The sequence below is a fragment of the Chlorocebus sabaeus genome, chromosome X (genome assembly GCF_047675955.1).
Source record: "Chlorocebus sabaeus isolate Y175 chromosome X, mChlSab1.0.hap1, whole genome shotgun sequence".
NCBI lineage: Eukaryota > Metazoa > Chordata > Mammalia > Primates > Cercopithecidae > Chlorocebus > Chlorocebus sabaeus.
This window is the reverse complement of record NC_132933.1, coordinates 111,073,826-111,088,151: the sequence shown is the minus strand read 5'-3', so window position 1 is coordinate 111,088,151 and position 14,326 is coordinate 111,073,826. Positions and strand designations below refer to the sequence as shown.

Below are 14,326 nucleotides of genomic sequence, written 5' to 3'. Positions count from 1 at the left end.
ACATGCCGGAGGTTAGAGAAAGACCAGTGACAAAATATCAGAGCTTAAAAGTGTAGCCCAGGGCCAAAGGGACCTCAGGGGCTCCCTAGTGATTCTGGGCCTTGGGGGAAGCTAGGGATCAGGAGGAAGGCCTATTGGTCTCGTTTCTTGCCTCCCTCTATGTTTGGCTTGACACCGTTAAAAAACCAGGAACTGAGAATTCTCATTAACCCGATACTGGGATCAAATAGGCAGAAAGACTGAATAATGATAATATTGGTATTCCAAGCATAAAATCGTATTATATGTATAATTATGATTTCATACTATATTTAAAAACTATCTGCAAAAAAAAATGCTGACTATTCTGCATTGCAATATTATGAAAATATGCGTATGATTAACTTTTACTATATAAACCAAATTCTAATTTTTCCCCCAATTAACTCAGTATAGGGTATTGTTTGGTTTTTCCTATTTATTGGATTTTTCATTTCTCTCACACACACAATGGCAAAAGAGAAATAATACAATTTTAGATTGCATGAATACTTTAGTAAAAATAAATAAATTGAAATTATAGTGTTCCTAGTTAAGAATTAGTACAATGACTTCCCAAATACAAAGCAGTTCAATACATTTTTACTTATAATCAAAATTAAGATGTTCTTCATGATAATATTAAAGAATTCTTGATTATCACTGCTATATCAGCATTTTTTCACAAACATTAAAGTTAGTGATAACAAATGACTTACCTTCACATCCCTGTGAATTATGTTGTTATCATGGCAGTAGCGTAGAGCTTCCAGTATCTGTCTCATATAATGGCTGTAAAAAACAAAAGAAATCTAAAAACCGTAAACAATTTTTATTTTAAAACTTAATATACAGTGCTCCTAGTTTATAACTCCCACTCTCATATTAGCTGTCCATGGCCACATTTTATTTGAGCAGACAAGATGGATGTAAAGTGAGGCTTAATAATGAAAATGTTGGCAGACTCACAAGTTTATGGGCTTCATGAAGAAACAGTATGCTCTATATTTTCTAAGCTATCTAAGTCAAAATAATTACACACCGTTCATAAGTAAATTTGCTTTGCAAACTAAAAATTCAAGCTTAAAACATGACAATTTTTTTCCCCAATACTCAGGTAATTCTACTTAAACTGGACTGCTGTTATGTAAACAGTGCTCAGGGCTGCCCCAAGGATTCAGACTAGAGCGGTGGGAGCCTTTTATCTGCCAGCAAATAATAAGATGCTCTCCATCTTACTTCCATTTAGCTGTGAGGACAAATGAGGGAAGAACGGCCCTTATCAGACAATTTCCTTTTGTAACATAATCAAGTTTTAGTTGGGGCTCCCTTGAACTAAGTGGAGTTAGTTCTAGGCACATGTCCTAGAAAGCCTGACTCCTTACATGGCCAGCTGAGGATCCCTCCTGGAGGACAGGTGAGAACAAAGAAGAAATCAGCATTTTAAAGAACAGGCATTAAAAAATGGTAAGCATTTTAAAGAACAGGCATTAAAAAATGGTAACGGGGTTAACTAGCAACCATGTGTGACAAGAACAGTTGATTCAGTACTACTTTAGGACCGCCTCCTATTTCTAAAGTTCTTCTATAATTGCCCTATTACTCTTTCTCTGAGTATCTGTTTCATTTTCTGTATTTTATTCCCTCTATATTTGTCTTTCTCTTTTCTTCCTATTATCCCTTCTTTTCTCATTTTTTTCCTTTTCCTTCCCAACCAGCATGACAGAAATGCAACAGACTTAACACTGTTCATTGTATAATATTTATAGAATTTTGTTTTGTTTCCAGATCTTACATTTCTGATACAAGTGACCTTGAACATGTGTATGTGACTCGGGAAAAATAAAAAAAAAAATCCCTATTCTGGCTTTACAATTAAAAGACATTTCCATCAAGTTCCCTCTTTGGCATGATACCATCTAATCAAGCTCACAGGAGTATTCCTCTAGTTAGCATATGCATTATTTCATGTATTACAACTAATTGGAAGGGTTCCATTTTAAAAATGAAATGTAGGAGAAAAAAACAAAAACAAAAACAAACCCAAGCCTTGTTCCTGTACTAATCACAGGCTCCTTACAACTGGGCTTTAAGCCAGAGAGCTAGGCTCATGTAATCATTACTTCTGATGTTTAATTTATCTTACTTTGCAAATGCACATATAAGGGGTTGTGCTCATATACTCTTTGCTTGGGCCATTGTAGCCTGTAATTAAGTTTTGTTTATTTTTTATTTTTATTTTTTGAGATGGAGTTTCCCTCTTGTCTCCCAGCCTGGAGTGAAGTGGTACGATCTCGGCTCACTGCAACCTCTGCCGCCTGGGTTCAAGCGATTTTCCTGCCTCGGCCTCCCAAGTAGCTGTGATTACAGACACGGGCCACCACGCCCTGCTAGTTTTTCTATTTTGAGTAGAGACAGGGTTTCACCATGTTGGCCAGGATGGTCTCAAACTCCTGACCTGAAGTGATCAGCCCGCCTCAGCCTCCCAAAGTGCTGGGATTACAGGCATGAGCCACCATGCCTGGCCATAAGTTTTGTTTAAATGAGGGGTTAACTTGGTGTTGTGGCCCATTACTGGTTCAAATCAGGCTTTGGAGGATCTGTAACCCCTTGAAATGGCTAAGACACTACACCTGTCAAAGTGCTTTGTAAACTAAACCATGCTACAAAGGTTGAGTCATTATTATTACAATATTATTATTGTTAAGTTCAGTCAAAGGTTTAGGAACAGCTTATTTGCCCATCTAGATGTCAACATGGAAATAATGGGTAAATTAAAATTAGTTAAAGTGGACATAGCTTGTACCTACAGAATGAACTATTTGGGATACAAAGCACTGAGACAGCCACCTAAATTATCTTTAACCTAAAGAAAATTCCTATCTCAAAGTCTCATAACACAAAACAAAACTCAATGAATGAGGATTTTTTCATTTGCATATGAGAACACTCAATTATTTGACCCAAACATACGTACACAGCAGAATCTTTGCGGTGTGTGTGGAGACAGTAGAACTATTTTTCTTTTTTTCTTTTTTTTTTTTTTTTTGAGGCGGAGTCTCGCTCTGTCGCCCAGGCTGGAGTGCAGTGGCACTATCTCGGCTCACTGCAAGCTCCGCCTCCTGGGTTCACGCCATTCTCCTGCCTCAGCCTCCCGAGTAGCTGGGACTACAGGCGCCTGCCACCATGCCCGGCTAATTTTTTTGTATTTTTAGTAGAGATGGGGTTTCACCGTGTTAACCAGGATGGTCTCGATCTCCTGACCTCGTGATCCACCCATCTCGGCCTCCCAAAGTGCTGGGATTACAGGCTTGAGCCACCGCGCCCGGCCAAGTAGAACTATTTTTCTCCCCAAGTTATAACAGAACTGAACTATCTTTCTCCACCCTCCCAATCATGATCCTGGGAGGCAATGCATGTCAAAGTGTGCAAGCAGAATAAAATAAGAACTAAAATCTGCCCAAATGTTCTAGAAAGTTGCTGACTAAACTTTTAATCAAAAGATTTCACTTCATGAAGCATCACAGGGACCTGTGCTTTCAGAGAAATTCAGCAATATATTTGTTTATCTTTCCTAACGATCAGCAAGATAACTCCATGGAAGAAAAGAGCTGGCCAGCAATGCATTTACTGCCTTTGGAAGGAGGCATTTCAGGGGTGCAGCATGGTAGAAGAGAGGTGATTCAGTCTGCTCTTCTTGTCAATGCAGGTGACAAAGCCTAATGCTATTTGCTAGGCAGAAGAGACCTTATCTCTGAAATGCCCTTAACAGGATATCTCTGGCTAAGGATTACTATGGTAAGTAGAACATGGGATCTCTGAGGCACAGATGGCTTCCTGGAGAATGTCATGGAGCTATCCAAATCTCTGGGGTGTAAAATAAAGATATTTGCAATGCTCCCGTTTGTGTGTGGAAACTCACAAATCCCAGTATAAACCTCATCTATTTTGGGCCAGAGGTGCATTTGTGAGGCAGTAAGAAGTGACGTGGGGGGCTGCCCTTCCCTTCTCTCTGCTTCACTTGAGCCTTCTGATTGCCTGTATCCTTGAAATTATTTAGTAAAGCTTGGTACTAGTTAAGAAGATCTCTGAGAGTTTGATTTGATAATATGATCTTGTGTGTTAGCTCACTCCACAACTCATCACCCCTGAAAGGATGGAGGTAATCACTAATTGGGTTGCATTAAGGACTGAATACAGTTTTACTTTATGCCATGCTTTGCTGCTCCTCTTGAAGCTCAGCCAGCTGGAGAAAAACAATATTATCAATTTGATTACTTGGTGTCTCAAAGTCTTCTTGCAGTCGGTCTCACTAGAATACTGATACAAGCTAAATTTCCTAACAATAAATCACAGAATCAGCGAGGATGAAAAAAGATTAGAAGTCATCTGTCATTAAACCAATGGAGGAATCTATGCGCACTTGTTGCATGGTCATTGATCCTCTGCAATAGGAAACACACATAATAATACTTTCTGAGTCTCCGCCTACTTTTTTTATTGTTCAGAGGAAGAACCTTTAATAAACTGCCTCCAAACCTCTCTCTTTGCAACGTCACCTACTGGTGTCAATGCTACTCTTTTTTGGTCCACTCTGGAAAGTTCGTTTCACCATTTTAACAGCTTATACAGGTGGATTTAAAAATCAATAGGCTTTCATTTTGATGTGTATAAACATCTACCTTTTCTATAAATCTCAAGATTAGGAGAGACCACAAGTCATGTCATTGTATGACATCATCTCTTCACACTACCATCCTGCCTATCCTGACACATAGCCCAGTGGCAGAGATAGGCTTGAAGTTAAGAAAAAGCAATATAGATGACTGGGGACCAGAGTAAAAGTGGTACTGGTTTCACATCAATCCTGTCAGCATACCTGCCAGGTATCTCAGTGTTATTGTGGTTCAAGAAGGAAAAAAATCCCCTTCTTTCACTGAGTTTCACTAGTATTGACTATTTTTGGTATGAAAGAATGCTTTAAAATTTTGAGGGACAAGGAAGAATAAAAATTTAAAATTGTAATAAAAACTCAAAATAATAGAAGATAGGATTTAAAAAAAAAACCTACAATGTGCTTTAGAGAACATGGCACAAAAGAAAAGAGGATATTTAGCTTCAGTTCTACCATGTATAGATCAGAAGCCTAAAGAACACACATAAACTTTCATTTGCTCCTTCGCCCTAGCCCCAGCAGTACAAAAACACAGCGACCACACATTGAGCATATTCTTTATTTTGTGCTATAGCCATGGCTGCTCCATCCCTGAGACTAGGTCCCTTGCTCTTCAGCCAGAAGGAGTCAGGGCAATGAATTTGAAGACATTCAAGTCATGCTGAGCTCAAAGCTGTATTAAGGTGGTCTCCAAGTTGTTTCCAGCTATGTTTGTCTAAGATGCTATAATTATAAAAGAAATGATAAGACAGAGGAAATCATTTAATATAACTGTTTTTCAAATGATAGAAAGTTTTCATAAATCCTAGGCTAGGAACGGGAGTTCATGCCTATAATCCAAGCACTTTGGGAGGTCGAGGCATGCGGATCACTTGAGATCAGGAGTTCGAGATCAGCCTGGCCAACATGGTGAAACCCCATCTCTATTAAAAGAAATACAAAAATTAGCCGGGCAAGGCGGTGCATGACTGTATTCTCAGCTACTTGGGAGGCTGAGGCAGGAGAATCACTTGAACCTGGGAGGCAGAGGTTGCAGTGAGTTGAGATCATGCCACTGCACTCCAGCCTGGGCGACAGAGTGAGACTCTGTCCCCCCTCCCCCACCCAAAAAAGTTAATATGTTTGTGAGTTTGAACCCTTCAACGTATTATGCCTGGTGACTAAGGAGGGATGCTGTATTCCATGTATTAAAAAGGCAACCTACAGCAGTGGGTAATTATGATATAATTGAATGTAACCAAAACAGAAAGCTGTGTTGCTCTAAATTTATAAGCAAGTGGCCCAGCACGTGCATGGCTCCTGCGATTTTTCATATTTACTTCTTATTTTGAGTCATTAGGTCTTTACAACAACTTCTCCACTTAGAACAAACAGCTGCCATTTGATTGGTAGGTCTCACACTGGCCTGAAGCAAATATATTTTTTAAAATGGTGCTTCTATTTCTCTTCCTTTTACTGTTCTTTATTTTTCGTTAATTATTGTGAGATAATTTGATATCACTAAAAGGCAAAATGAAGAACTAATGAGGCAGATTTGCTAAAACAAAAATAAAAAAAACCCAAGTAAAATTCTACATAGTTCCTGAGCTATTAGATCCCCGCTTCTTGTACAAAAATCATCACAAATGGGAAAGATAGCAGTACTGAAAATGTAAGCTTGTATTATAAACCCATGTTTTTATTTTATTTATTTATTTTTGAGATGGAGTTTTGCTCTTGTTGCCCAAGCTGGAGTGCAATGGCGCAATCTCGGCTCACTGCAACCTCCTCTCTGTGGCCAGGTTGGAGTGCAGTGGCGCGATCTCAGCTCACTGTAACCTCCGCCTCCTGGGTTCAAGCGATTCTCCTGCATCAGCCTCCCGAGTAGCTGGGACGACATGCGCATGCCACCACGCCCAACTAATTTTTGTATTTTTAGTAGAGAAGGGATTTCACCATGTTGGCCAGGATGATCTCGATCTCTTGACCTTGTGATCCCCCCGCCTCAGCCTCCCAAAGTGCTGGGATTACAGGTGTGAGTCACCGTGCCCGGCCCCTATAAACCCATGTTAATAAACTCATTGTTCGGTATTTTGCATTTCCAGTGACTATCAATTCTACTAACACATACTAAAACAGAGATGTTCTTTGTAGCAAAGAGCAGCAGTACGCTCTTCATCAGTTTGTCATGTGATGTCTTTGTCATTTTCTTTTTTTACTTTCACCTTGACCTCTGGGGATTAGATATACACTACATACCTGGCTACAGCTTCACTGTACACAAAACCAGCATCCGCTCGCTTTACGATTTCAAAACACAGATCTGCTCCATCCATACTGTAAAGAAATGTGAAAAAGAACATAAGAAAAGAGGAAATTCCAGGAAGACAACACTGAAAGTGAATACATTGTAACTAAGTTATTAGTTGGTTTACTGCTAAGGATTATGTTATTTAAATCTCCTTTCTTTCAATGAAATATAGACATAAATTACAAAGGGCATGATAGTCATCTTCACATTGAAAATCTGCAGGGAAAGAAACAGGAAGAACAGGCTAACAGTAATATCAAATAATATGAGTATATAAAATTGACTATAAATTTTGTTTAGGTTTTCACAAAAAGAAGCATCAGAAAATAGCAATGCTAGGGTTGTGTGCATATTTTAAAGTCAAATTCCAAAAATATTCAGTTATGTAGCATACAAGGATTTAAAAAAACATCTTGCTATTGTTATTACCACCAAATGGAAAAATTCAGGCTATATGCTGTGGAAGGAAAAAACAATGACTTATATATAAAATAAAATGTATTTTTGTTTACACTGCCATCCCCAAAGTTCATTGCTACAAACATATTGTAACACACAGATGTGTTGGTAACACAGTGTCATGATATTGTCTTAGAACTTACAGTCGTTATCTACTTCTCACCAGATAAGTAATGCCTCTTGTTGTCTTGGCCACACCTTGCCTCTTCTACCTACCCTGTCCACTGATGTTTCAAGAAAATCTTCCTCTCTAGGCAGAATGGTCTTATTATCACTCCCCGAGTACACCATTTTCTTTTTTACTTTTTGTATATATTGCTTTTCATTTTCAAAACCTACCTTAATTCAAGGGTTCATTCCAAACCTACCTTCCCCAGAAGCCCCCTCAATGATTACCAGCCATATTAATGTCTTCCTTTGCTTTTCATTCTATAACAACCCTATATGGTCCATAACATTTAGCACTTACATACAAACACCTCCCCCTCCCCCCACGTATACCTATATATGTATACATGAATTTTGCCATATTATACATATTAAACTATTCAAATATTAATAGCTAACATTTTCATAATGCTTTAAGGCTTATAACATATTTTCAAATGCAGTATCTCATTCATTCATTCAGTAGTTCAGTTTCCAGTATAACTGCTGCAGACATTATACTGAGGAAATAGAAACTTCTGGAAGGGAAAGTAAAGGAGCTAACATACTTCCTATTCATGAGGCATCACAGGAAGCAGTCCTTGTTATGCCTCCCCTCATACTTATAACCACCCCATGAGGTCAGCATCATTTTCAAATAATTTGTCTAAGTGAGTGGACAAGTATGTGATAGGGACAGGATTGAAATCCCTGTCTAGCTATGTCCTGTGTGTGCTCTTCCCATTGATTATAGCTATACCTACTGGGTGTGCAAGGAACAAATGCACATCTTTAAGCCCTACAACAGTTCCATGATAGTATAAAGTCCTAAAGAACAAGAAAAAATATATTTATACTACCTAATACCCAGCAGAAGACTGAGCACACTGTAGACACCTAATGAACAGTTGATTCTATTATTTGGATCTTGGTGTGGTTTTATATAAATGAATGAAAATACTTTCACATTTATACAGGCTCTAAAAACTTTACCAAGTTTCCACTTCACACCTAAGGAACATTTTCCAATGTTAAATAGGATTCTTCTCCAAAATAATGTTTACAGTGGCCTAGTCTATTACAAACATTACTATAAAGGCCTAGTCTACTCCCTAGTATGGCAGCACTCATTTTTCACCAACAGAAATAAAGCCTAGATGAAAGTGATCATGAATCTTGGTGAACAACTTTGATCATCTGTATGGTAAAATTCCTACAAGCTGAGTTGCTAGGACAAGGGGTATATACAATAACACTTTTTTTTTTTTTTTTTTTTTTGAGACGGAATCTTGCTCTGTCGCCCAGGCTGGAGTGCAGTGGTATAATCTTACCTCACTGCAAGCTCCGCCTCCCAGGTTCACGCCATTCTCCTGCCTCAGCCTCCCGAGTAGCTGGGACTACAGGCACCCGCCACCACGCCCGGCTAACTTTTTGTATTTTTTTAGTAGAGATGGGGTTTCACCATGTTAGCCAGGATGGTCTCGATCTCCTGACCTCGTGATCTGCCCACCTTGGCCTCCCAAAGTGCTGGGATTACAGGCGTGAGCCACCGCACCCGGCCTACAATAACACTTTTGATACACACACAACACCAGAAACAGTTTAACAATTTATACTCCCACTACCAAGTGTGAATGTGTCCCTTGCTCTACTAGGATAAAGATTATTTTTTTTCATCTTTGCCAATTAGATAAGAGGAAAAAAGTCATTCATGATTGCTTTAATTTGCATTTCCTTGATTACTAGAGAGAATAAATATTTTTCATTTCTTTGTCCCATGGGGAGAAAAGAAACGCTATTTTAAAAACTGGCTGTAGTTTAAGCTGGTTGGTTGATCTATGAGGACTAAAAAACATCTCATAGTGAAGGAATCAGTTTTGCTTAGGCTTTTTCCTTTATTGTGATATATGAGGGTAAGCACTATTCAACTTAGATGAGAGAGGGGTTAGGAAAAGGAGAGAGCTAAACTGATTGCCTAATGAAGCAATAAGAATTTAGGTTCTTTCTGCCATCTCTCCAGGCTGCCATAATGGTGTGCATGAATGTCCTGGCCGATGCTATCCAGAGCATTAACAATACCAAAAAGAGGCAAACACTAGGTTCTTACTAGGTTGTGCTCCAAAGTTACTGTCTGGTTTCTAACTGTGATGATGAAGCATGGTTACATTGGTGAATTTGAAATCACTGATGATCATAGAGCTGGGAAAACTGTTGTGAACCTCAGGCAGGTTAAACAAGTGTGGAGTGATCAGCCCCAGATTTGATGTGCAACCCAAAGATCTAGTAAAACGGCAGAATAACCTGTTCCCATCCTACCAGTTTGGATTCACTGTATTAATGACCTCATCTGGCATCATGGACCATGAAGAAGCAAGATGAAAACACACAGGAGGGAAAATCCTGGAATTCTTTTTCTAGGAATGTAATACATACTTACAAATAAAATGCCTCAATGGACTCTGGTGTTTCCAAAAAGAATTTGGAAGATGTTCTGAGAGCTAGAGGACTTTCTGGAGGGGCCTAGAAGGGATGAGGGAAAAGACGGGGCCTGGGGAGGAGGCAGCAAAGTGGTGAGAAGTATAAAGCCTAAGGAGGGAACCAGTCAGTGAGAAATACTTGGAAATTATTTATTGCCCTGTGCTATAATTACCAGCATGGATCAATCCATTTTGTCTGGTCATATCTGAAATACTAGTACTTGAAATGACAATATCTACCCATGTGCATACACACATAGGGGTATTTTTAGGTTTCTACTTTCTTCCACTGACTTGCCTATTCTTGCATCAAGTTCCATACCATTTAAAATACTGTAGGGTCAGACGTGGTGGCTCACACCTGTAATCTCAGTGCTTCGGGAGGCCGAGGCGGGTGGATAGCTTGAGGCCAGGAGTTCGAGACCAGCCTGGCCAACACGGTGAAACCATGTCTCTACTAAAAAAATACAAAAAAATTAGCCAGGTGTGGTGGCCAGCACCTGTAGTCCCAGCTACTCTGGAGGCTGAGGCAGGAGAATCACTTGAACCAGGGAGGCAGAGGTTGCAGTGAGCTGAGATGGCACCACTTCACTCCAGCCAACAGGGCGAGACTCTATCTCAAAACAAAAACAAAAACACGGACAGACAAAATAAAATACTGTAGTAGCAGATTTTAATATTTGGCAAAATAAATCTCATTATTCTTCACCAACTTTTTTTTTTTTTTGAAACAGAGTCTTGCTCTGTCACGCAGGCTGGAGTGTAGTGGTGCCATCTTGGCTCACTGCAACCTCTGCTTCCCAGGTTCAAGTAAGTCTCCTGCCTCAGCCTCCCAAGTAGCTGGGACTACAGGTGCTTGCCACCATGCCCGGCTAATTTTTGAATTTTTTTCGTAAAGACAGGATTTCACCGTGTTGGCCAGGCTGGTCTTGAACTCCTGACCTCAAGTGATTTGCCGGCCTTGGCCTCCCAAAGTGCTGGGATTACAGGCACAAGCCACTGCAACTGGCCTTCACTAACATTTTCTTATGATTTTTTTCTTCCCAGTTGACCTTTAAAATCATTTTGTCAAGCTATAAATTTTTTTTTTTTTTTTTTTTTTTTTTGAGACGGAGTCTGGCTCTGTCGCCCAGGCTGGAGTGCAGTGGCCGGATCTCAGCTCACTGCAAGCTCCACCTCCCGGGTTTATGCCATTCTCCTGCCTCAGCCTCCCGAGTAGCTGGGACTACAGGCGCCCGCCACCTCGCCCGGCTAGTTTTTTGTATTTTTTTTTTTTTTAGTAGAGACGGGGTTTCAACGTGTTAGCCAGGATGGTCTCGATCTCCTGACCTCATGATCCGCCCATCTCGGCCTCCCAAAATGCTGGGATTACAGGCTTGAGCCACCGCGCCCGGCCTAAAAAATTTTTATATTTTGATTCAGATGGTAAATTTATACATTAACTTCTAGAAATTAACATTTTTCTAATATTCTCATCAATGAACATGATATGTCTCTCCACTTCCTTTCATGTCTCTAAGTTATAGTTTGATGATTTTCTTTATATTGGTTTAAAATATTTATTACTAGGTTTTTTCCCTATACATTTTATATTTTAGTTGCTATTATAAATGGGATCTTTCAGCCATTATATATTTTTTTAAATTCAATGCTTCGTAACCACGGATATCAAACAAAATCACCTGTGCAACTTAGTAAATATACAGGCACATTCTTTGAAGGGTTATTCTGAAAGAGAGGCATCACTGTGAAAATATTTTTCTATTATTAAAGCTATTTATTTATAATATTAATTGACATTAAAGTAACAGAAGCAATCCACTAATTTTAAATTTCATGAGATACAGAAATAAAAACTAAAAATACTGTTATTTATGTAAACTTTATTCAAAGAAATTTAAAATACACATATTCAGAATACACACCATCCTGATATCCTAACCTTGAACCTTCTGAACAAAATTGATGACTCAATTCTTTGATAAACTTTATTTGATAATATAATGATTCTACAAACTGACAAGGCATCTTTTATTGCTTTTCTCTTTGGCTTCCCATCTTGGGGTGCTTCTGGGGCTGTCAAGAACCCCCAAAGAACACATTCTGAATTTTCCTAGTTGGCTCCATTCTGAGGGAATGAAAGGAGAGGGAAAAGAAACCCTTCTACGGAAGAGTATGGGGGAGGTGGACTTCTATACTGTATGCAGAGAGAAATTAAGGGCAGTTTAGTCTGAATTGTGAAAAGTAGCGGGATTACGAATGAGCTTAGCTGTCTCTCCTTTTCACCCATCTGAATTTTTAAAATTTATAATAAACATGCATTATTTATATAATTAAGAAATTATCCAAGACCAAATTCATCAAACAAACAAAACAGATCACACGTCTTGAGGCACAAGGTATTACTGGCTACATATTGAGGGAGATCAGAATATGCGACTCCAAAATATGCTGCTTTGGCATCAGGATTATCTGCAGTTGAAGGCACAAAATCACGTGCTATGATTTCACAGCAATGTCAAATTGCGATAACAGTTTCTAAATGTTTACTCTCAATTTCTGTACGTATCTCATGGCAGACTGGTGACAGATTGGCATTTATCTGCAAATATCCTTGAAGAACACTGTTGTACAGATCAAATCTGGATTTTTCCAACCAGCATTTTTTCTGAGGGTGACAAAAACGCCAACTACAAAAACTGTATGAAATGTTTAAAATTATTTATTTATTTTTTAAATGGAGACAGGGTCTCGTTTTGTCACCTAAAGCTGGACTGCAGGGGCACAATCATGGCTCACTGCAGCCTGGAATGCCTGGGCTCAGGTGATCCTCCTGCCTCAACCTCTGAAGTAGCTGGGACTACAGGCATGCACCACCATACCTGGCTAATTTTTTTATTTTAAATTTTTGTAGGGACAGGATCTGGCTGTGTTGCCCAGGCTGGTCTGGAATTCCCGGGCTCAAACGATCTTTTTGCTTGGGCCTCTCATCTTAAAAGTGCTGGGATTACAGGTATGAGCCACTGTGCCCAAACAAAAAGTTTTTGTTAAAGCTTCTGAGAATTAACAGTATAGTGAGTGAAAATCTAGTCCTGAGAACAGAGAAGGGATTACAGCTCAAAGACGTCAACAAGAGCTGCTTCTGCCCTAGGGGAAGAACGTGGGTTTTGGAAAGGAGGGGCACTTTTAGGAACTCTGGAGAGGTAGGAGCGGGTGGGGTGGTCAGATGGAGAATGACAGGGTCCAGCTGCTTTTGCACTAGGGTGATCTAAGATGTTAAGGCTCTGATGAAACACCCTTTGCTCCTGGCTGGGACCATAGAGCTGCACCATGAAAACTGGGGTACAGAATATATTCTGGTATGTTATGTTGGTAGCACAGAAAAACCTCAGTGCTGGTTGGGCATGGTGGTGGCTTAGGCCTATAATCCCAGCACTTTGGGAGGCTGAGGCAGGCAGATTGCTTGAGCACAAAAGTTCAAAACCAGCCTGGGCAAAAGAGTGAGATGTCGTCTCTACAAAAAATAAAAAAAATTAGCTGGGTGTGGTGATGCATACCTATGGTCCCAGCTACTTGAGAGGTTGAGGTGGGAGGATCACTTGAGCCCAGGAGATCGAGGTTGCAGTGAGCCATGACTCTGTCAGTACACTCCAGCCTGGGCAACAGAGCAAGACCCCATCCCCTCCCACCAAAAAAAGTTAAAAAAAAAAACAAAACCCAAAACCTCAATGCTTATCATGGAGACAAAAGCTCAGCCTAAAAACTTCAGCAAGAAACAAGCACTCAGAGTATGTTTCCTAACCACAAAGTAGTTATGTTAGAAATAAATTAACAAAATAACTAGAAAACCTTAAATGCTTGGACATTGAGAAATCATGCTAAATAACCAATTAATCAAATGAGAAATCATCATAATGAAAATTAGAACTTTTGTTTTTTCTTTTTTTAGAGACAGGGTCTTGTTTGTTGCCCAGGCTGGAGTACAATGGCATGATCTTGGCTCACTGCAGCCTCCACCTCCCAGGGTCAAGTTATTCTCCTGCGTCAGCCTCTGGAGTAGCTGAGATTACAGGCACGCACCTCACGTCCAGCTAATTTCTGTATTTTTAGTAGAGATAGGGTTTCTCTACGTTGGCCAGACTGGTCTTGAGTTCCTGGCTTCAAGTGATCCCCTCTGCCTTGGCCTCCCAAAGTGCTGGGGTTATAGGCGTGAGCCACCGTGCCTAGCAAAACATATTCCTAACAATGACAATGAAAAGA

At 39.7% G+C, this 14,326-nt stretch overlaps 1 protein-coding gene and 1 pseudogene across 11 annotated transcripts in view; one reads left to right on the top strand and one right to left on the bottom strand.

The window, feature by feature from the left end:
• Positions 1-14,326, bottom strand: part of CASK (calcium/calmodulin dependent serine protein kinase) — a 401,324-nt gene that overhangs the window by 221,355 nt on the left and 165,643 nt on the right. For all 11 annotated transcript variants that reach the window (XM_037992948.2, XM_037992954.2, XM_037992955.2 and 8 more), the window contains exons 4-5: positions 6,932-7,009; positions 738-810 (exon numbers count right to left, since the gene is read on the bottom strand). In XM_037992948.2, the coding sequence (XP_037848876.1) occupies positions 738-810; positions 6,932-7,009 (151 nt within the window). The remainder of the gene's footprint in view (positions 1-737; positions 811-6,931; positions 7,010-14,326) is intronic.
• On the top strand, positions 9,353-10,454 carry LOC140710791 (small ribosomal subunit protein uS8 pseudogene; annotated as a pseudogene).